This window comes from Chiloscyllium punctatum, chromosome 6, assembly GCF_047496795.1.
Source record: "Chiloscyllium punctatum isolate Juve2018m chromosome 6, sChiPun1.3, whole genome shotgun sequence".
Classification (NCBI taxonomy): Eukaryota; Metazoa; Chordata; class Chondrichthyes; order Orectolobiformes; family Hemiscylliidae; genus Chiloscyllium; species Chiloscyllium punctatum.
Genome location: NC_092744.1, coordinates 14,577,579 through 14,602,274, shown reverse-complemented (window position 1 = coordinate 14,602,274; position 24,696 = coordinate 14,577,579). Strand labels below are relative to the sequence as shown.

Below are 24,696 nucleotides of genomic sequence, written 5' to 3'. Positions count from 1 at the left end.
AAGAGACAGAAAACGGGGTTAAGACTGGATAGTCTTTTCAACTAGCATCAAGGTTGCCTCCTGTGCAGTGACGTTTCTACCTCAATGCTGCAACAATCAGCACTTTCATTGTGAGTCAAAAACAATGTAGATTTTAACAGTGGTAAACACTTCACAACAAAAACTGGATGTATAATACCCGCTGCGACCACAGTGAGACAAATTCTGACAACTTTAGTTACACATCAATAAATCCTGATCAGCTATTAAATGGCTTTAGGTCAAAATTTAGCCAGTGGAGCATTTTTTTCAAAACATAAGCATAGCTTGCTGTTGCTGGAATTGTTTTTTCAAACACTGCATTTGAGGAGAAATTTTCCACTTTAGCACTTTTTTCCTATAACTGATTACCTTGTTCTGCTGACTCCAGTGCCAAATGCTAGGTGTTTCCATGCCCAAACTAGGAAAGGGGTCTTTACCAACTATAATTAGTCCTATTAAGACCAGCTTGAAGACTGATAGAAAGGATGCTACGTGTCTGTAAAACAAGACGACAAAACAAAGGTTGAAGTCAAATGCTTTGCCACATATTATATACAAATTAGGTCCGCATTCTAACTCTGTTCCTGCACATTACTACTAAACCCCTAAAACAGTACCAAAATCAATGGGCTGTAAATGACTGCTGGAACACAGGCATTTGGTCATTTCATTAAATTACTGGATTAATAAAATAACTGAAGAGAAGTTTATAGAAATGATGATTATTTGACTCATCACTCCTCAACAGCCACATCAGCTCATTGACAGTACCCTCAAGTTGGAGTCAAAGTTATGGGTTTTTAGGCATATCACCCAAGCTGACATCATAGTACACTGAAGGTGAATGTGTGCTAGATTGTCAAAAATGCTGTCTTTTGGACAAGATGTTGAATAGAAATCCTACCTGCTTGTTTAATTACGCACAGAAGATCCAATGGCACTGTTCAAAGTCGTGCATGCATGGCTAATAAGATTCCGTATCAATATTTCATATTAACCAAGAAACTGATTAGTTGCTTATTTAATTTACTGTCTTTAAGACTGTCCAACTTTGGCTTTCTTAGTCACTTACATTAATCCTGAAGTAAGCAATTGGCTGTGAAGTGATTTCCAACATCCCAAAGTGGTGATAAGGCTGCTTGATGTCCACCACAAATTTGTCAATTGAGCATTCAGGTCTATTTTAGGTATGACGAATGCGTTCCCTTTTGCTACCCTACATGCCATATTGTTACAATCCCAGCTGATATTACAACTGGAAAAGTCAGATCCCACATTGAAATTTAGCTCCATAGCTCACAAAATAAAACAAAGCATTGCTGATGCTGGAAATCTGAAATAAAAACAAACTGCTGGAGAAACCCAGCACGTCTCCAGCAATTTCTGTTGTTGTTCAATAGGTCATACTTTGTTGTTTTATTTGATGAGGTAATCCTTCACTGAAACACAAGCACAATATTGCAGATTATTAACATAAAAATAGTTCATTACACAAAGGAAATGATAAATAGAACAAATCAAGATATTCATGTTGATTTGGAGTCCACTGTTGGTGTAAATTGAACAGATAGACTGTAGAAATTGTTGTGGACCCTGTTGGTGCTGCATACTCTGCACCATAAATAATTGGTCCTGAAACAAGCTAATCCACTGTAATAAAAACTGAGGCCTGGAGAAAATCAGCAGGCCTGGCAGCAAGTTGTACAAACAATTCTGGTCTCCCGGCTATAGGAAGGATGCTACTAAACTGCAAAACATGCAAAAAACATTTACAAAGGTGTTACTGAGACTGGAAAATTTGAATTTAAAAGGAAAGACTAGATCGGCTGTTTCCCCTGGATCATAGGAGACTGAGAGGTGACATCAGAGTTGAGAGTGTGTTGCTGGAGAAGCACAGCAGGTCAGGCAGCATCCAAGAAGCAGGAAAATCAATGTTTTGGGCTGGAAGGGCTCTGGCCTGAAGCCTTGATTTTCCTGCTCCTCAGATGCTGCCTGACCTGCTGTGCTGTTCCAGCAACACACACTCAACTCTGACCTCCAGCATCTGCAGACCTTACTGTCTCCTGAAGGGTGACATCATACAGGCTTATAAAATCAAGAGGGGCATAGTTAAGGTGAATAGCTAAGGTCTTTTCCCCAGGATAGGGGAGCCCAAAATTAGAGGGCAGAGATTAAGATTTTTTTCGGGGGGGGGGGGGGGGGGGGGGGGGCGCAGACAGAGTGCAGACAGAAGAGTCATTTAAAAGGCACCCAAGAGGCTACTTTTTCTCACAGATGATGGTGAGTATTTGGAATGAACTGCAGAGGAAGTGGGAGAGGCAAATATAATTCCAACATTTAAAAGACACTTTGACAGGTACTTGGATAGGAAAGCTTTAGAGGGATATGGGTCAAATGCAGACAACTGGGACTACTTCTGTTCAGGAAATCAGGTCAGCATGGAAGAGTTGGGCCAAACAGCTTGTTTCTGTGCTGTGCGCTTCTGACTTTACCAAGTGGCATAGTCAGTCAAAATCCTTTACTATATCCCGTCACCATTGATTGTTCAAAAAAGTGAACTATCACCAATTAGTAGAATTAATTTTTCAACAAATTACCTTCCAATGGTGAAGCTTGGCAGAGTTATATTCAAAACTCCAGAAGTCTCTACATTAATATTTCAAAGACAGGTGCATTTTGTCATAGAAAAGCTAAATATGCATTAACTGCTCAGTGTATATTTGAACGACACAGACCACCATCAACCAAGGAAAGGTTGCAGCAGTTGGAAAGACAAGTCACTTTACAAAACAAAACTTACGACATATTTTAAAATAATTATAAGATAGACATTACCTGTAGATAGGTTGTGGAAGGTAATTTTCTCCTTCGATACGGATGTCGGGATACCGCTGGCTAATAACCCGCGTATACTCCTCAAACACCTTCCTGTACCCTCAGGAGATACTTGTGGGGGGGTGGAGAAAACAATGCAATTAGTTTCATCCTAAGGAAGAAGAAACATACTAAGGGAAGAACGAAGCAATCATCATTGACAAGGGAAGACAGGGATAGCATGAAAGCAAAAGATACAGCATACAATGTGGTGAAGCTAGAGGATTGGTAAGCCTATTATAAAAACAAATTTAAAAAGAGCTATTTGGACAGGTAAGAGAGATGAAATAGAACAGTAAGCTAGGGAGTAATAACAGACATGATCACAAAAGTCTTTTTTTAAGATATATAAAAAGTGAGAGAGAAGTGAGTGTGGACATTGGACCACTGGAAAGAGAGGCTGGAGAAGCAGTAATGGGGAACTACAAAATGCCTCGGGAACTAAATAGATACTTGACATCACGTTGGACTTCACCGTTGTATGTTTTTTACCAGAACTTCGAGGGGCTAGGCAGGAGGCTCAAAGTGAGCGCAGGGGCAATGACTAAGCAGAAGGTGCTGACTAGGGTGAAAGGTCTGAAGGTCAATAAATCAGCTGGACCAGATGAACTACACCCCAATTTTCTGAAGGATATAGCGGAGGAGATTGGAAAGGCATTGGTCTTTCAAGAATTACTGCAGTCGGGAAAAGTTCCACTACTTTTCACCATTTATATAAATAATTTGGATGTGAGCACAAGAGGTATAGTTATTAAGTTTGCAGATGACACCAAAATTGAAGTAGAGTACAGTGAAGAAGGTTACCTCAGATTACAACAGTGCAGGTTCATAGCTCCTTGAAAGTGGAGTCGCAGTTAGATAGGATAGTGAAGGCAGCGTTTGGTATGCATTCCTTTATTGGCCAGAGTATTGAGTACTGGAGTTGGGAGGTCATGTTGCGGCTGTACAGGACATTGGTAAGGCCACTGTTGGAATATTGCATGCAATTCTGGTCTCCTTCCTATCAGAAAGATGTTGTGAAACTTGAAAGGGTTCAGAAAAGATTTACAAGATGTTGCCAGGGTTGGAGGATTTGAGCTATAGGGAGAGGTTGAACAGGCTGGGGCTGTTTTCCCTGGAGCTTCGGAGGCTGAGGGGAGACATTATAGAGGTTTGTAAGATCATGAGGGGCATGGATAGGATAAATAAACAAACAAAGTCTTTGCCCTTGGGGTGGGGGAGTCCAGAACTAGAGGGCATAGGTTTAGGGTGAGAGGGGAAAGATATAAGAGAGACCTAAGGAGCAATGTTTTCACACTGAGGGTGCTGCATCCATGGAATGAGCTGCCAGAGGATTAGATTAGATTCCCTACAGCATGGAAACAGGCCCTTCGGCCCAATCAGTCCACACCGACCCTCCAAAGACTAATCCACCCAGACCCATTTCCCTCTGACTAATGCAGCTAACACTATGGGCAACTTAGCATGGCCAATTCACCTAACCTGCAGATCTTTGGATTGTGGGAGAAAACCGGAGCACCTGGAGGAAACCCATGCAGACACGGCGACAATATGCAAACTCCACACAAACAGTCACCCGAGGCTGGGATCGAACCCAGGTTCCTGACGCTGAGGCAGCAGTGGTAACCACTGAGCCACCGTGCCACCCCAAGAGGTCTTTATACGTGGACTTAAGGGAAGAGGGGAAAGATTTAAAAAGGACCAGAGGGGCAATGTGTTCACACGAGAGTGTGAAATGAGCCGCCGGCGATGGCAGGTACAATTATAATATTATACGAGTAGAAAGGGCTTAGAGGGATATGAGCCAAATGCTGACAAATGGAACTAAATCAGAGTGGGACGTCTGGTTGGTGTAAATGAATTGGACTGAAGGGTCTGTTTCTATACTGTATAACTAATTGCGCTCTTGGCTTGTACAAGCTATTCCAAGATCTAGCTGCCGAGTCTTTAGCCAGCCTCATCATTCATACTGCTTCCAATTTGCTTCTAGTTAAACTAAGAACCCCTAATAACTCAACATTTAGGTCTCATTCGACTTTGCCCATAGCATACTCATCATTAGAGCCCAAAGTTCTCAATTCTTCCAGATCTTCTCAAATTTTACACTTCATTATCAGCTAGCTCATCTTGTAAACTAACATTGCAGGTGACTGTTTTTATTGCTCTTTAGGTCATACTGCACCCAAAGATTTATGGAAAAGTATCTTTAAAAGGTAGTAAGGAGATCAAGGATAATGGGGAAAAGGCAGGAAAACGGGGTTGGGAAACGTATCAGCCATGACCAAATAGTGGAACAGACTCAGTGGGCCAAATGCCCGAATTCTGCTCCCATATCTTATGGCATGATCTAAGTTCTCTGTCTCAGAGAGATAGCTTTATATGGCATTTTCTTTTGAAACCAATGTGACATTTCAGATTTTAAGCCATCAAAACACCTTAAATCAGAATGTCCCTTTGTAGATAATGTTACTACTCAATGAAACAGAAGGGCACAGAAGGCAGCACCAGATTTGAATTGCCTGCTGATTTAGTTTGGCATTTATAAATATGAGCCAGGGTTTCATAACTTGAGAGTTATCCAATCATTTTTGAGAGAAAAAAATACCACAAAGTTGAAACATGAGTAGGGATGCTTGGATAGATTTGGCAATACTACTTCCCACAGTTGCTTACCCTACATAATCAAAACGACTGACAAATTCATCTAGAAAGCTGCGAGTACAACTCAGCAAGGATTAAATATCTGAAGAAAAGAGAGATATGGGAAAAGACAACTGACATAGTTATAGCTTGAGATCTTATGCCATGACCTCCGTCATAGAGCTGTGCAATCTAAAGAGGGAGTGACATATTTCACATCACCCATACCCAACATGACAAAAATGGACATGGCAGTATGATTGAGAAGGCTCTTTGATTACATTACATTCAAGAGAAAAGATGGCTGAGTGATATTATTGCTAAACAATTCGGAGACCCAGGTAATGTTCCAGGCACCTGAGTTTGATTCCCGCCATGGTAATTCTCATGGAATTTGAATTTTTAAAAAAATCTGAATTCAGAGTCCAAAACCGAACATCACTACCATTCTTTAGAAGAGAAAACTGCCATCCTCATCTGGTCTGATCGATATGTGATCCCCAGACCCACAGTAGTGAGGTTGACTCATAACAGCCCTCTGGGCAATTAGGACAGTAAATGCTTGCCAGCAACACCCATATCCCAGGAAATGTTTAAAAATCACAATAAATGCTCAACAGAACAAGATCCTTGGAGCACATTGGTAGTGTTCCTACTCCTGGGTTAGAGGATCTGGGTTGAAGTCCCACCTCAGGCTGTTAAAAACCACTGACTCTTGTGGCACAGTGGTATTGTGCTCATTCAAGTCCCACCTGCCTTGGAGATGTGCTGTAACATGACCAAACAAGTTGACAAAAGATATTAAAATATATTAAAAATGGATCAAGTAAAGTATAAAAACCTGAAATTCTGAGGTTCCCCTTGACAGTGACAGAAACGGTAATGATCAAAACTTACACGTGAAAGAAAGACTTTTAATATTTATCATCACAGCCTGACAGATGCTGGAACCGGAAAAAAACTTAAGTCTTCAAATGACTTTTTAACATGCAGAACACTGACCCTATGTATGGTTGCTAACACTGATACCTGATTGATCAAGGAGAGAATGTACAAATTACGCTTCCAATTTACAGAAAAGTACATTGTTGCAGACAGAATGCTATTTGCCCTGGACAGGTAAGTACACACTAGGAGAAAGTGAGGACTGCAGATGCTGGAGATCAGAGCTGAAAATTGTGTTGCTGGACAAGCGCAGCAGGTCAGGCAGCATCCAAGGAGCAGGAGTATCGACGTTTCGGGCATGAGCCTGAAGAAGGGCTTTTGCCCAAAACATTGATTCTCCTGCTCCTTGGATGCTGCCTGACCTGCTGCGCTTTTCCAGCAACACACTTTTCAGGTAAGTACACACAAAGCCTCAGTGCTTAGGTGGTGAATAAAGAAACCTCACCATTTTCGAAAGATGTTTCTGGAGATGATTTCTATTCAATTAAAAAAAACACGTAGATTGTTAAATGTGAGAAGAAAAACAGCCAAGGTCAATCAGGAGGCAAATTTGTGTGGGGCAAGCTAAAGAGAGGTCTGCTTAACAACAAATCAAACAATCCTTAGACAGCATGTTCTAAATCCATGAGCACTTTCATCAAGAAGGGCCACAGAAACATGGGGAACACCACCGCCTGCAAGTAGATCTCCAAGTGACCCCTCATCCTGACTTGCAGGTGGAGATAAAAGTTAGGAAGGCAAATACAATGACAGCATTTATTTGACAGGACTTGAATATAAAAGCAGGGACGTACTTCTGAGGCTCTATAAGGCTCTGATCAGCCCACATTTGGTGTATTGTGTGCCGTTTTGGGCCTCAAATCTCAAAAAGGTAGTACTGGCCCGAGAGCATATTCAGAGGAGATTCACGAGAATGGTCCCAGGAATGAACAGCTTAACAGATGAGGAATGTTTGAGGACTCCAGGTCTATATTCAATGGAGTTTAGAAGGATAAAAGGGGATCTAATATAATCATACAGAATACCGAGTGGCCTGGACACAGTGATGTTGGGAAGATGCTTCCATTGGTAGAAGAGACTAGGGCACAACCTTACATTAAAGGAAAGAACTTTTAGAATGGACAGAAGGAGAAACCTCTTCAGCCTGAAAGTGGTGAATCTATGGAATTTGTGGCCATAGAAGGCTGTGGAGGCCAGGTCACTGAGTATACTTAAGACTGAGATAGATAGGTTCTTAATTATCAAGGGGATCAGGGGTTTACAGAGGGAAAGCAGGAGAATACGGTTGAGAAACCGATCGGCCATTATTGAATGTTGGAGCAGACTTAATGGGCTGAATGGTCTAATTCCTACTCATGTCTTATATCACCATTCCTTCAGTATTGTTGGATCAAAGCCCTGGAACACCTTCCCTGATGGCAATGTGGGTGTATCTTCTCAAGGACAACTAGGACTGAGCAATAAATGCTAATCCAAACAGCAGCACCTGCATCCTGTGGCTGAGATTTTATAAACAGATGCTCAATGCATTGTGATCTCAGACAAACTAACAATCTGAAGTCTGCACTTGCTATCCTCTGGTCGAGATAACTGGGGATCATTACAATTCCTTAACACAGCTATTGAGAAACTGGGAAGTACTAATCTGAATATGCATCATGTAGATATAGGAAATACAGTTCTAATAAAGCTACATCCTATACACTTGGGCAGCACGGTGGGTCAGTGGTTAGCACTGCTGCCTCACAGCGCCAGAGGCCCAGGTTCAATTCCCGCCTCAGGCGACTGACTGTGTGGAGTTTGCACATTCTCCTCGTGTCTGTGTGGGTTTCCTCCGGGTGCTCCGGTTTCCTCCCACAGTCCAAAGAAAGTGCAGGTTAGGTGAATTAGCCATGCTAAATTGCCCGTAGTGTTAGGTGAAAGAGTCAATTTGGGGAATGGGTCTGGGTGGGTTGCGCTTCGGCGGGTCGGTGTGGACTTGTTGGGCCGAAGGGCCTGTTTCCACACTAAGTAATCTATTCTAATCTACTTAGCCATCTAAAGTTGGCACAGGTTCAAAAAGAGATTGATTATATTGTCTTAGGTGTGTAGCAGCAAATGTAGTTCCCCATCGTAACGGTGCCAAAACCAGATGGTAGCTATGTGCAGAATATCACAAAGTGAATGCAGTTACAAAGTCTGATTTCTATCCTATTCCACATTTGGATGACTGTATTGAGAAGGCAACAGGTATCTTCATCCGAAAGAGTGAAGGAAATTTTGGCTTTCATGACAGCAAATGGACTGTACCAGTTGAGAGTCATTCCATTTGGTATGAAAAGTTCACCAACCACATTTCAAAGACAAGCCATAAAGTTATTTTGGGATTACTCAATTGTGTGGTGTACATAGATGATCTGGTGAGTTTTAGTCACACACACAAGGAATATTCAGACCATCTATTGGAATTGTTCAACTTCAGGAGGCAAGTTTGTGATAAACCAGGCTAGGACTGAGTTTGCAAACGCCAAGTCACATCCCTGAACCATGTTGTTTGACATGAACAGCCTCATGGGATGTGAAAACAAAGATTACGGGGGAGTTTCGGGGTTGTTTTCTTTGGAGAAAAGAAGGTTTAGGGGTGATTTGATAGAGGTGTACAAGATGATTAGGGGGTTAGATAGGGTTGACAGTGAGAACCTTTTTCCACGTATGGAGTCAGCTATTACGAGGGGGCATAGCTTTAAATTAAGGGGGGGTAGATATAGGACTGATGTTAGGGGTAGGTTCTTCACTCAGCGAGTCGTAAGTTCATGGAATGCCCTGCCAGTAGCAGTAGTGGACTCTCCCTCTTTATGGGTATTTAAGCGGGCATTGGATAGGTATATGGAGGATAGTGGGTTAGTGTAGGTTAGGTGGGCTTTGATCGGCGCAACATCGAGGGCCGAAGGGCCTGTACTGCGCTGTATTCTTCTATGTTCTATGTTCTACCATCAACAAAATACTATGATTCCTGAGATTGAGTAGCTGTTAAATCAGAAGTTCATACCAAATTTTAGCAGTGTGCTTGCTCGACTGACTAACTTGTTGAAGAAGTGCAGAAAAATTCAGTGGATGGAAGAATGTCAGAAGGCATTTGACAGCCTGAAAGCTGTGTTAACCACTGCCCCAGTATTAGCGACAGCTAATTAAACAAAGCCATTCACAGTGGCTATCGATACAAGTAATGTGGGTGTCAGTGCTATATTCTCGCAAGATGACGAGAAGATAGGAAGAGCTATTGCATATTTTTCTAGAAAACAGAGTAATCATCAACAGAAATATTCCACGATTGAGGAGACCTTGAGCTTGGTGTTGCAACAGTTCAACAATTATATTGCCAGTCACGTGTCTAAAACAATTGTATATACTGATCACAACCCATTAAAAGTTTTTGGGAAAATTTTAGGATAAAATTCTAAATTTAGATGAAGCCTATCATTGCAGCCATTCAATTTGAAAATTATACTCGCAGCAGGATGAGAGAACATAATTGCCGATGTATTGTTGTGACTTTGATGAACAAAGACAAAGGTATTTGGTGGCAGAAAAAACTGGACTGAAATGGACTGTAGTGGCGAATGTTTGCATACTTCGAGCCAATGAATTGTACTGTACTAGCAGTGTAAGACTAAAGATTTTGAATAATGAAGCCACCTTTGTATACTGATGGGGTTTTTTTTGCAGAGGAGGAGTAACAATACTATGGCTTTAAGAGGTGTATTTTGTTCTTTTTTGTGAAGAAAGATTGAGAGATGCCAAGTAGTCTGTGCCAAAGACAATAACGTAAGCGATTTGAGAGGCCTTTGGTTTTTTTTTCCCAAAAAAAAATGTGGGAAGAATACAAGCAGCCTGAATGGTGAGTCAAGCTCCCAGAGAACCAGGTCCTTTTGGTTTCAGTTTTAGCCATAAGTAGCAGTTTCTGGGGTCTTGAAGCTGGATGTGGAAGCTCTTATTCTTCTCTCTGGTACAGCTAAAGGCTGGGGTTCTCTTCCTGCTGCTAGAATTGCATGTGAGACAACCTACTTTCGTAAATTTGTCTTTGTCAAGGGTATTTATAGGATGCTTCTAAATTCGAACAGTTAATGTAGTAGTTTATATATGCTCCAAAAGAGAAAATGCTGGAAAATCTCAGCAGGTCTGGCAACATCTGTAAGGAGAGAAAACAGCTGATGTTTCAAGTCTAACTGACCCTTTGTCAAAGCTAAAAAAAAGGGAAGAAATAGGAAGGTATTTATATGAGGCTGAGTGAAGGTGAGTCATGGCTCCAGAAGCAAAGGTAGTAATCAAGAGGTGATAATGACAGTGCATGGAGAGATTACAGGGAGATTAGGAGCTGTGAATGACCAAGGCTGAAGCCAGTGCTGTGTGACAAAGTATGTGGGGGGAGGGGGTGAAGCAGAGGCAAATGGAAAACATGGGAGAAGGGTAGCAAAGGGGGAAGAGGAGAGGAAAAGGTGATGAGAGAGTGGGGAGCGAGAGAAAGAGACAATCAAGAAATAAGAGGTACAGAACAGTGAAAAAAAATCTAAAAAAATAAAATAAAATTATCTGAAGTTGTTGAATTCAATGTTGAGACCGGCAGGCTGTAACATGCCTAATCGGAAGATGAGATGCTGTTCCTCCAGTTTGCATTGAGCTTCACTGGAACATTGCAACAGGCCAAGGACAGACATGTGGGCATGGGAGCAGGATTGTGTGTTGAAGTGGCAAGCCACAGAAGGTCCGGGACCTGATTGCGTACAGACCGAAGGTGCTCACCCGGGCGATCACCCAGTCAGCGTTTTGTCTCTCCGATAAAGAGGAGACCACATTGGGAGCAACAAATGCAATACACCAAATTGAAAGAGGTACAAGTGAAACGCTGTTTAATCTGAAATGAGTGTCTGGAGCCTTGGATGGTGAGCATGGAAGAGGTAAAGGGGCAGGCGCTGCACCTTCTGCAATTGCATGGGAAGGTGCCATGTGTGATGGAAGAGGTGTTAGGTGTGATGCGAAGGTGCCATGTGTGATGGGAGAGGTGTTAGGTGTGATGCGAAGGTGCCATGTGTGATGGGAGAGGTGTTAGGTGTGATGGAGTGGACTAGGTTGTCCCAGAGGGAACGCGTGCAGACAGGGGGAGGGAAGGGAAGGTGTGTTTAGTGTGACGTCTTGTTGGGGTTAGCAAAAATGGCGGAGGATTATTCTTTGCATGTGAAGGCTGGTGGGGTGAAAGGTGAGAAGAGGGACCCTATCCTTGTTCTGGGAGGGGTTGCGGGTTGTGGCGCGGGAAATGGACCGCAACGCTGTCAAGAGCCCTGTCAACAACTGTAGGTGGGAAGCCACGGTTGGAGAAGAAGGAGCACCACTTTGGAAAGTGGCCTCATCGGAACAAATGCGGCGGAGGCGAAGGAGCTGAGAGAAAGGGATAGAGTCCTTACAGGATGTAGGGTGAGAAGAGCTGTAGTCCAGATAGCTGTGGGAGTCAGTGGGCTTGTAATGAATATTAGTGGATAGACTATTGCTGGAAATGGAGACAGAAAGATCAAGGAAAGGAAGGCAAGTGTCAGAGATGGACCAGGTGAAGGTGATGGAGGGATGGAATCAGGAAGCGAAGTTTATTAAATTTTCCAGGTCAGGACAAGAGCATGAAACCGCAGTGATGACTAGTTTTGTCCCTGTAAACCTCTGCAACAGTACAAAACACTTACAGGTATTGTGCATTTACACCAGTTATGTAGGTCCATTGCCAGCCAACAAAATAACAGCAGACAGGATTGGCAGACTACAGTGTGTAGCTGCATTTTAAATATCTAAATACAATAAGTTTTTAAAAGAAACACAGTTTGCTTATTTTTATGTAGATTCCAAAGGGAGGTATTAGAGGAAATAGTTTTTTTTCCTTTTTATGGCCTGTGTACTCTCAATAATAAAACTCAGAATCAAAAACACCTGAGAGGAAATAAAAGGCATTGAAAACAGCTCTTTGAATCTCAAAGGAAATTGCAGACCTGATGAAAATAATGAAATTGAAGCCCTAGAGTTCAACTGTGAAATTAAAGCAAATTTGAGTACAAAAACACCAGAGTTAGCAAGATCACCAACTCAATGGCACACACCCTAACTTGTTTAGGGTCTATTGACAAACAAAAACAGAAACTGCTGGAGAAACTAGGGGAGCGATGGCCTCTATATTATTACCAGACTACCAAGCCAGAAATTCAGCTCATGTTCTGGGGACCCAGGTTTGAATCCCGCCATGGCAGACGGTGGAATCTGAATTCGGTAACAAAGTCTGGAATTAAGAATCTACTAAATACTGTCAAATCATTGCCAATTGTCCAAAGAATCCCTTCTGTCTCACTAATGACCTTCAGGGAAGGCAATCTGTCACCCTCATCTGGTCTGGCCTACATGTGACTCTAGACACAGTGTTTGACTCTCAACTGCCCTCTGAAATGGCCTAACAAGCCACTTAGTTCAAGAGCTGTTCGGGACAGGCAATAAATGTTGGTCAACCAGGATGCACACATCTGAGAGAATTTTACAAAAACTCAGGCAGCACCTATGGAGAGAAAACAGAAGTAATGTTTTGGGTCCAGTAATCCTTCTTGCTCAGGGTCTATGTGCATCCACAGGTGTATGATATAACGTGTAATATGTAGGTTAGCGCAGTCAGTAAGTTTTCTGCACATCTTCGTTTTCAGTCTACACCACTGTTTTAACATTGTGGCCAACCAAAGTATTTTCCTGTCAGTACACAGCTTCTCCAGTTGCTGTGCCTCCTACTGGCAATATGAAAACTGAGTCCCTCATAGCCCAAACCTGAAACTTCAAAAAAAGCTGGAGGAGGTTTATCCCATCAGTGCGTGGACACACAACTGGCATTCATGAACCAAACTCGCAGCAGTTATTGTTGAATATCTCCAATGTCTTATGGATATCTTGGGAGAGGACAAGGTTAAGAGAATAAATCTGGACAAAACCAGGAGCATAGCCCAAAGGTGGGGGGGGAATGGACTAATATCTAAACATGATATCTTTCTGACAACCCTGCCACCAAACATTATCAAGCATGATGCTTTCCATTCCTTTTGTTTCCTCATTGACAAGTCCAAAGGCATAAAAAGGTATATAAATAAAGAAATATCAGATTTATGAATATAATTAAACTTAAAATTTGGGGTTCAATTGTAAAATGAAAGCAAATTTAAAACAAAAATGCTACCAAAGTTCTGCAATATCACCAACTCAATAAACAGTTACAAGTTCAGAGTCTTCCTTTGCTAAGTCCACCTAATGGGTCAATGTATTGTATCAAGTCTGGTAGTGAGTTCAGACAACAAACTTTCTACTTTGCTCTGCCAGCTCACTTCTCATTTTCGTAGGTAAAAACAATGATTGCAGATGCTGGAAACCAGATTCTGGAATAGAGTGGTGCTGAAAAAGCACAGCAGTTCAGGCAGCATCAGTGGAGCAGTAAAATCGACGTTTCGGGCAAAAGCCCTTCATTAGGAATACAGGCAGAGAGCCTGAAGGGTGGAGAGATAAATGAGAGGAGGGTGGGGAGAAAGTCGCGTAGGAGTACAATAAGTAAACGGGGGTGGAGATGAAGGCGATAGGTCAGGGAGGAGGGTGCAGTGGATAGGTGGAAAAGAAGAAAGGCTGGTAGGACAGGTCATGGTGACGGGACTTTGCCTGTATTCCTGATGAAGGGGTTTTGCCTGAAACGTCGATTTTACTGCTCCTCGATGCTGCCTGAACTGTTATGTTTTTCCAGCACCACTATTCCACTTCTCATTTTCACCTAAGGAACACTGGGAAGGCTGGGAAGGGGACCCGACTTGTGCGGAGCTCAGGTTCTCCATAGTTTTGCCCAAGCTTGTGTTCTCAAGAGGACATTCCAGTTTTGCTAGAGTGTTCACACAGTTGACCACCATGATGCCAACCAAAGTCTTAAGAGATGGAATGCTGCCAACATAGAATAAAAAATAACGTGCGAAATATACTTCACTTCATCACTGAGGCATCCTGCGTGACTGGTTTGATTTCCTATGGGATACAAGAATAGACTGAGTGCAGAATCAAATAAAATGTTGACGTTTCAGATTGCGTCCGCCTAAGGTAATATTACAGAAAAACGTCACATTATGTTTCTTCCCTGATTCTATTAATCTACAACACTCAGTGCTCTGCTTTTTCTCTAGTCAATTCAAAGTGAAGTAGTTGACGCTACTTCAGTGAACGTTTTTAAAGCTAAGATAGATTTTTTTTGAACAATGAAGGCATTAAGGGTGACAGTGAGGGTGCATAAATAGAGATGAGGCCACAAAACGATCAGCCATGATCTTATTGAATGGTGGAGCAGGCTCAAAAGGGCCAGATGGCCTACTCCTGCTCCTAGTTCTTAGGTTATGTTTTTATTTCAATCACTCCTTTGCAGAGCGTTTTATTTTCTTTATAAACCTAAATATACCCTGTGACTTACTCTGCGAGCATATCCCAGACTGGTGTTCGCGCATCACAATCAGCAAAGCTTACTATGAAATGAGCACAAACCAACACAGACTATTATATATCAGTATTTGGCCATTTGTGTTCCCTGATCCCCGCTCAGAATTAGATTTCCTTTTAATATACTGGTCCAAAATCTATAATACTTCCAGCATTACAATAGTAACTACACCTTAGAAGCACTGGACTTACCCAAAAGTGCAGGGTTAACTTAGTAAAACTACAACACGGGACTACTTCCATGCCAAACAATTGAAGCAGTGTGCAAGTGACAAGGCTAAGTAATCTCACAAGCAATGGATCTGATTCAAATTTTTTCGTCCTGCTACATCTCATCATGAATGGCGGTGGGCAACCAAACAACACTCAAAGTGGAAGCTCTTTGAGTATATCCATCTTCAATGGTGAGGGAGCCCAGAATATCAAAACAAATGGCAAAAATGAAGCATTTGTATTAGCCTTCAGCCAAAATGCAAAATGGATGAACCATCTCTGCCATCTCCATTCCACATACTATCAACAAACAGCTGATGGCATTATATATGCAAAGGGACTGCCGACATTCCCAACAACAGTACTGAAGACTGGTACTCCTGATCTAACTACGTCCGTAACCAAGCAGTTCCAGAACAGCGACTGGCAATGGTGGACATCTGCCAATTACCAAGCTACCAGTCTATTCTCCATCATCAGCAAACTGATCAAAGGGGCTGTTGACAGTGCTGACAATTAGCATTTGTGAAGGAATAAGTGCCTTGTTGATGCTTCAATTGGATTCAGCCAGAGTCCCTGACCTAATCAGTCCCTGACCTTATCACAACCTTGGTGCAAATATAAACAATGAACTGAACTCCACAGGCAAGGTGAGAATGACTGTCCTTGAATTCAAGCTGCAATTGATCAGACATAAAATCAAGAAACCCAAACATAACTCGAATCAATGGGGATTGGTGATAAACTCTCCGCTGGTTAAGGCCATACTCACCTCAAAGAAAGACCGTTGTGCATGCTGAATTTCAACCATGTGTTATCAGATATTCCCAAGAGACTTCCAGAGAGGTGTCCTAGACCCAATCTTCAGCTGCTTTATCAATGACCATCCACACATCGTAAGCTCAGAAGTGGGGATGCTCACCAAATCCCCACTGTTAACATGCTGGGAGTTGTCAACAACTAGAAACTGACCTGGACCAACCATATAAATTCTGCAGCTACAAGAGTAACTCAGCAACTGAAAATTCTGTGAATAACTCACTTCCTGTCTTTTCTGTCCATTCAACAATTCTCAATCCATGCTCATGTATTATCCCTCATCCCAATAGCTCTACATTTTTGTAGTAACATCTGTGGCATCTTTTGAAAATGCAAGTACACGTATGCTCCCAATTCTCCTATAGGCCTTGCTCATTTTGAGAATGTGTATCGAGTATAAGCAGTCAGAGAAAGTGTTAAGTTCTGAGTTTTGTGAAACTAGAGGTTCAGCTGAGCATGACTTGGATTAAATAAGAATTTAGAGTTAACAATGGGGCAATGCCGGCAAGGGTAATGGGTTAACAAGGTAGAAAAGCAGTCATTAGGTAGAGCCATTTAACAATATTGCAGACATTTGGTATGTGAGGACAGTTTAACAAAGTGAAAAGTATTCATTATGTCAAAACAGATGGCTTAATCTTTATTATTGACACTCACTGATTGTAACGGTCACCCAATCAATATGTATGTTGTCTTATCTGGCTGCGCCTCCCCGTAAAGTGACGATATAATCCCTTCAGAAAATGCTGTTCCAGAGAAGACCATAAACTCATGTCTCAGTGTACATGGGCGATCGTTCTCTCCCCCTCCAGGGCCCAGGATAAAGATGAAGGAGGTAAAGCTATACTGTGTCTCAATGTTTTGCTTCGACTGGGGATGGGGTGTGGAATTTGACAATATCAAATTCAAAAACTTCCAAAAGATTTGTTCTTTATGACTTGAGATGCTCACAATTGTGAAAGGCACTATATAACTCTTAAATATGCTTCAAAACACTACCTTGTATTGTACAAACTTGCATTGTAAAAAGTATATGAGGAGAAAGTAAGGACTGCAGATCAGAATTGAGAGTGGTGCTGGAAAAGCACAGCAGGTCAGGCAGCATCTGAGGATCAGGAGAATACACGTTTTGGGTATAAGCCCTTCATCAGGAATGAAGTATAACAAGTATGCATAACACAAACCTAGCCACTCAAGATAGATAAATTGTACATATTGTTGCATCCTATTTCTTAACCTATCATCCTGAGGGAGAGACTACAAAGTAGCATTCCTACAAATAAACATCTCAGATCAAGCTCAAATAAAATTAAATTGGCAGGTGATTAATCAGAATCGACAACACACACACTGATCCCAAGAGTGAAGCAACCAAATTAATCAGAGCCACCCACTGAACAACCCTAATATCATTTTTTTCCCTGCAAAGGTAGCTGCAATGTAAATAGCTGCAATGTCATTGGTCCATTTTCTAATTGGAAAAGTAACATGAACATATGCATTCTGCTCGACAACTGTAATGTTCATCAGAAATGGCAAGTTTAAGGCAAACATCGCAATATTTAGAAAAGCCCAATTCAGGTGAAATCCCAAATACAGGTAAGGTGACAAAAAAAAACATGTTGCCATTTCACAAAGCAAAAAAAATTACTTATCCTCAAGTGACAAGTCCGGCTTCAAGTTCTGCTGTGTTTATGAGGCTGAAATGTTGCTGCTCCTGTTAACAGATCAGAGCGCAGCTGTGAAGGGATTGTTTATTGTTCCATAGCTTAGAGGGAAGGGTGTTACTGGAGTCCAAATCATTCCACACATTTTGCTCTGCTCATACGAAGTACGGAAAAAATGCGTCAATATCCTGGATGGTGGTGGCACCTCATGGGTTGATCAAACCACACATGATATAAAATCTAATTAGAACAATCTGGCTACAGAGCTTGAACAGCGTGGAATACCTGAGTTTTTGTTGTTATTTCAACTTAATTGCACATTGTTAGTCAAATTTTGCTGGCTCAACCCTTTTTTTTGCCAGGTGACAAGTTGGCAGAGGTTTCATGTTTTTTGGAACACTACTGGGTTAGCCATTACTCTTTAGAACCCCAACCTTTGAAATGAGGAACAATGGCATGAAAGCACAAGATATTTTAAGTTTCTGGCAGGACATTAGATGTATTGAAATTTGTAAAGACAACATACATTTAGAAAGTAAGTATTTCATGAGCTGAATATTTAAATTGCTGGAAGCAAAGTTTTTGCATACTTCCTGCTACTCAGTTCAGTGACCCTTTAGGCAACCAGCTTCATCTTGTGTAGAGAGAAATGCCTTGGGTAAACAAGCAAACTGTGTCACAATAATGCTGCATCATACTAAACCAAAACATCCAAAGGTCTGCAAAATACCTGAAAATTGAAACCTCAAAGCAGCAACTTATTCATTGATCCTCACTTTTCCAGACAGAATTTAATTGTGTCAGTATCATTACAAAAGGCAAAATGTTTCGATCCAAACACCTATGCTGATAGCTAAAATCCATTATTTAATTTAGCACTTTTTAAACAAAAAACAAGCTGTGGGGGAAGGGGTAGTGGTTGCCTCTTCTCGGGTATTTTCCTAAAATTATTTAAACCTGCACTCAGCAGTAACCAACCTTTCTTTCCGCCCTGAAAACCTGCAACATGCTTGTTCATCTCAAAGGCATGTGCATCTTTCCTGCTTCAAATGCTCAAATTTGATTAAGCATACTGAAATGGTCCCTAAACAAAATTCTCTGAATGTAACCAAGTCATAGAGGGCTATTGTGGTGCAGGGTCAGGGACACTAGGGAAGCCTGGGTTCAAGTCCCACCTGCTTCAGAGGTGTGGAATAACATTTCTGATCAAGCTAATTAGAAAATTAAGTTAAATTTTTAAAATTAAAAAATGTAACTACGTCACGGAGGATACTTATGATGTGGTGGTAGTGTCCCTATCCCTGAAATGGGAGGCTTGGGTTCAAGTCCCACCTGCTCTACAGGTGTGCCATAACATTTCTGGTCAGGTTGATTCGAAAATATCTGCAACCAAGGACTCCAGAACTAGATGGCATAGGTTTAGAGTGAGAGGGGAAAGATGTAAAAGAGACCCAAGGGGCAACGTTTTCCACACAGAGGGTGGTGCGTGTGTGGAATGAGCTGCTAGAAGAAATGGTGGAGACAGGTACAATTACAGCATTTAAAAGGCATCTGGATGGGTATATGAATAGGAAGGATTGAGAAAGATATGGGCCAGGTGCTTGGCAAATGGGACTAGATTAGGTTAGGATATCTAGCGGAGTTGGACCAGAGAGTGTTGGACAGAAGGGTCTGTTTCTGTGCTCTACATCTCTATGACTCTAAGCCATATTCATCCTTCAACATGTTTGGCAGACCACTGAGAATAGAGGGGGAGAAGAAATTTCTTCACTCAAAAGGCAGTGCATCTTTAGAAATCTCTGCTCCAGAGGGCTGTATATGCTCTATGGTTGCATATGACTGAGTTTTCTACATATTGAAAACATCAAGGGATAGTGCAGGAAAATGGTGCTCAAGTGGAAAGTCAGTCACAACCTCTCACCCAATGCAGGATTGACATGAAAGGTTGAATGGTCCTCTCCTGCTGCTATTTCCTTTGTCGTGCACAGAAGAGGCCCTTTGGCCCATCAACTCTGCACCTGTCTACATGACTTCCTTTTTCCAGCACTTGGCTCATAGACTTGAATATTTCAACTGCTCACACATGTACCTTTTTAAAAATTCTAGGCAATGCTGTCCAGATTCCCACTACCCTCTGTGAAAAATGTTCTCCTCAAATTTGGTGTATTAACCATGCTAAGTTGCCCATTGTGTTCAGGGATGTGTTGGTTAGGTCAGGGGTAAGTGTAGGGTAATAGGGTAGGGGAACGGGTCTGGGTGAGTTACTCTTCAGCAGGTCAGTGTGAACTTGTTGGGCTAAAGGGCCTGTTTCCACACTGTAGAGATTCTATGATTCTGAAATCCCACTAAACTTCCTGCCCTTCACCTTAAAATTATGCTTGCTTGTTAATGACCCTTCAACGACTGACCCCTCCTGATCATCCTATCCATGGCCCCCATAATCTAATACACCTCAATCAGTTCAATCTGAGCCTTCTCAGCTCGAAAGAAACCAACCTGAACATATTCAGCTCTCTGCATAATGTAACTGCTCCAATCCAGGCACCATCCTGAAAGAGATTAGTAAATCCTATTTTCATTAACAGACAACTCAGACCAGCAGTTCAAGAGACCTCAGAACACCAGGCAGAGTGCAGTTTTGACATCCTCCAAGATAAAGCAGCCCCCTTGAACAGCTTCCCTCCATCATCTTAAAGATGCATTCCCTGTGGTAATATCATTGCAGTGGACCCTATCCACAAAAGACATTACGCTAACTCGCAACTCTTCGGGAAGTAGCATCTCCCAAACTCTCAATGTCTACACCCAGATGAATAAGGGCAGCAAATGCATGGTAGTACTGCCATCTCCAATGGTTGACAAATCCCTCAACATCCTGACTTGGAACCAACTGTCTTTCCTTCATCAGCACTGGGTCAACATTCTAGAAATTCTTACCTAATAGTATCAAAGTACAGATTTGAAGTAGCCCAGGGAAGCCCTTGTGGATTCAACCTATAAGCCTCTCTTGGTTCATCCCAGAGATTGTACTCTCTAGTAGTCTGGAATAAAAAAAACTCTTACAGACAGTTTAGTTTAATTTTAGTCATCCCCTTTATTTACCAATAGCATCACTGTTACAAAATAACAGTGATAAGTTAAACTAACTTGGTTCTAATAACAGAGAGTAGGATATCAGCTCTTCAAGAGGCCTAGCAGGCTACTCAGTACCATCACAGACAGGCTTCCTTTATACAACAAGTTTACGAAAACACTGCATGTTCTTAACTAGACAGATAACAGTGAAGGACAATAATTCGTAAGGGAGAGAAGTTATTTGATACCAAGTTTCATTTCAAGGTCAGAATCAAACACTTATTAATTTTACAAGGGAACAAACGTGAATGTTATCAGTGTCCTGTTTATACAGATTCACTGATGTGAAGGCAAATGCTCTTAATTGCCTTACAGCATCCAGTTATCACTTGACGAGAACCGATGTTTTTAACCTTCTGCATAACTTGGGTTCCCCTTTTTTGTCGTGGCCTGACACTTTCTGCTTGTCTATTTTCTAGTGTGCAGCAAATGTGTTCTATAATTTAACATTAAATTTCAGTCTAAATGTTTATGGACAAGTTTTTAAGGCTACGGGCTTTCTCATTACCTCCCTTTTGTCATTTCATGACAATAGCACTGAGAGAAGCTGTACACCACACAGGTTTACGAAAACACTGCATGTTCTTAACTAGACAGATAACAGTGAAGGACAATAATTCGTAAGGGAGAGAAGTTATTTGATAATTCATGAAAATAGGATTCTAATACTGGCCACGCCACGATACCACATCCACATCTTGTGAATTTATCAAAAACGAAGCCATCAGTACCACGGCTAGGTAGTCTTTCTTTACAAGACTGTAAGGTGCAAGTTACTAAAATGTACAACATCAAAACTGAGCTCAATTCTATTTTCATCCAAAGTTCACAAAGCAATCATTTCCAGTATAGCTCACTGAGCATTGGCAAAACCCTTGGATGAATGTTCTCTACATTAGCAAATAATGTCCTAATTATTTTGATGCCACAACTGGAAAGTAATTAAGTATAAATCAGGGATTGAAACTGGGCAATCCTTTCCACCATGAACCAATGTCTTGAATATTCCATCACGGTTGCTCCTTGATTACTGCTCAAAAATATTATGGGCTCCAGCCCATCAACTAGGTAGAGGATATTCAATATGGCAGATTATTACAAAGTTAGGTTTCCACAATGGAGATAAGCTATTTAATTAAGATCAAGCAGAAACTAATGAATGTTAAAGCAATATTCAAAGCAAGATGAAAGGCCTCTTCAGCCCAAAGCCATGTTCTTTCCTCTTTCAATATGACTATTATTAAGAAAGATATTAAACCAGTTATCACTGATAAAGGACATTTGCCAAGCAACATCACGGGACTTAAAATTTGAGCTGTAGGTTCTTTATCAATCATTGATTCATAAATCCAATGAAAGCTGGTCAAATTACCAGATAATAATTAGCCAACTCAGGACAGTTCAGGTATTACAAAACAGATAGGGGAAACTTAACAATATAAAATAGTTTTCGCAAGAAAGTGAACAAAATATGCAGGCAGTAACCAAGTTGCAAACAGGTTCCACACTGAAGTCCCTTCACAAGTTGATTTGTATCTAAGTCTGAACACAATACAGGACAATATAAAATTGTCTTAAGTGCAGGAAATGTTGGTATATCTGATCTTTAAAATTACATCCCTGTATAGGATCAGTCATTAGGTCTGTTTGTAAATTGGAGATTCCCTGTACTCTCAAATGCTGTCAAATCAAATGAGGATGATGTCAAGACATTCTGGATTTCAACAGATATATATATGGGGAACTGTATAGCAGCAATCAAAGTGCTCAACTATAGCACAAATCACAGGAAGTCAGAGTTTGGTTAAGTCAGTATCACACATACTGGCGGCTTGGCTTGACATTGAAGCACATAGTGATATCCAAATTGCTAAGACAAACAAGAGAAGATCCTCAAGAATAAGGAGTATGAGAATGACAAGAGAAGAAAGTGCTTGAAAGGAAATGACTAAGAATGAATCTGAGAGGGGCCTATAAAAGTTTGTAAAATGGCACATAAGTTATTCCAAACTAAGTTTCAAGGAAAAAGTTTGATCTACTTCAAGAGAAGAAATGAGTCATTTAGATCTGCGAGCAGGAAGGAACGTTGAGCTAAAAAAATGGAATGGACTTTTATAGAAATTGCCAACAAAGATTATCTAACAGTTAGTTTGATTGCATTTTATCATCTGATGATTTTATGATACAATAATAAGCGTTGTAGAGTAACAGAAGTAAAACCCTAGAAAGTCTGCACAAAGCTACATGTTGCAACTTGGTGGGGAGAAGGGGAAAGAGGGGGAGAGAGAGAATAGATAAGCAATGATGAGGATTTAATTTATGATGCGATTACAGGCTACATATATATATTGACAACAAAGAAATATCTTGTTTGCCATCTTTAGTTTTTATATGTCAGATAACAGAATTCAACAATCATAGCAACAACAGTTAGTTAACTGAATTAAAATCTAAGTGCACACTATGTGATATAGATGTACCATTTTAGCAACTTATGCTTTAACACAATTCATTCTCAGTTACTCTGTTCCAAATCTCCAGCTAGTCCTCAGGTGTCACAAGCAAACAACTAGCCTGACAGATCTTCCCTGTTTGTCATTGTACCATAAACATCCGCACACAATTGTATTCCAAAAATCAAAATTTACAGAATAATTGCGCAATTTTTAGCCTGAAAATGTAATGATACATGGATTTAAAAAATAAACTTCTATTCAGCATGACAAAACACTGAATTACAGTCAACACTGCAAATATGTGAAAAAAACAAAGACAGCAGTGCTAAAAATACTTAATACTACATAACAATTGCGGCCGGCCTGGCAAAACCTACAAGAATTGCAGCCGGTCTGGCAAAACCTAAAATCAAATTATAGTCAAGAGGCACAAGTATGAGTTTCCCCACATCATTTTGAGAACATGATGTTTATCTGGCACTGCCAAGCTGACACTCATCTCCTGCCTGGTGTATGAATCAGTATCATGTACATACGAGGCAGCCCCTTGACTTCCTTCCCTAGGCTCGGGGCCTACAGCCTCTAGAAGCCTGAGCCTCCGAGTTGAGCGGGTGCCGGGGCGAGCTCCGCCCTGAGGCGGGGGGGGGGGGGGGGAGGGGGGAGGCAGGCGGTGTCCAACGTCCCGCTCCGACTTCTTCTTCTTCACTCACCAGATCTGGAAGCGCAGCACCGGCCCGGTCACATACTGCATCTTGAGCCGCTTGTCGGCCAGCCCCTGTCCGAGGCCGCCCAGGCAGGTGACGGCGAACAGCACGAGGGAGAGCGCGGCCATACCCGGCGGAGCCATCGTCGCTGCGGAGCCGGCTGCCGTCACCGCGGAGACCGAGGGAGCCGAGGGCGGGGGAACAGTGCGCCTGCGCGGCCGGCTCGCGGCGCACGTGACCCCGCCTCCGTCACGTGACCCGCTCCCCCAACCTGCAACTTCTTTGCACCCAGCCTCCCAAGCAGTGCAGGTATCCCCTACCTGTGGTCCAGGAGGCCCACTTGCTCCAGGGGGTAGGCAAGTGACACCTCTTCACAGGTTGATTAGAAAGTATCTCAGGTTTTGAGGGGATCGTTGGAGATGGAAGCCCAGTGAAAGGAAAAGGAACAAAGTGATTGTGGATGTGAAACTGGGGAAGGAAAACTGGATGGTTGATAATGAGGACTGTGAATGGGTGAAAATGTGCTCAAAGCAACCCATGTCATGACAGAATAAAAACCAAAGGAACTGCAGATGCTGAATCTGAGGAAAGGTATAGGACAGAGGGTGGTGGAGAGGTGCTTTTCAGACTGGAGGCCTGTGACCAGAGGTGTGTCACAAGGATCGGTGCTCGGCCCACTGCTTTTTTTGTCATTTATATAAATGATTTGGA

The 24,696-nt window shown here is 41.8% G+C and overlaps 1 protein-coding gene across 1 annotated transcript in view; it reads right to left on the bottom strand.

Moving 5' to 3' along the window:
• LOC140478733 (thioredoxin reductase-like selenoprotein T) overlaps window positions 1-24,190 on the bottom strand; it is a 34,143-nt gene extending 9,953 nt beyond the window's left edge. Inside the window, exons 1-3 of the mRNA XM_072572046.1 lie at window positions 23,992-24,190; window positions 2,857-2,967; window positions 391-517 (exon numbers count right to left, since the gene is read on the bottom strand). Coding sequence (XP_072428147.1) covers window positions 391-517; window positions 2,857-2,967; window positions 23,992-24,128 — 375 coding nt within the window. The 5' untranslated portion in view covers window positions 24,129-24,190. The remainder of the gene's footprint in view (window positions 1-390; window positions 518-2,856; window positions 2,968-23,991) is intronic.
• Between the last annotated feature and the right edge of the window lie 506 nt (window positions 24,191-24,696).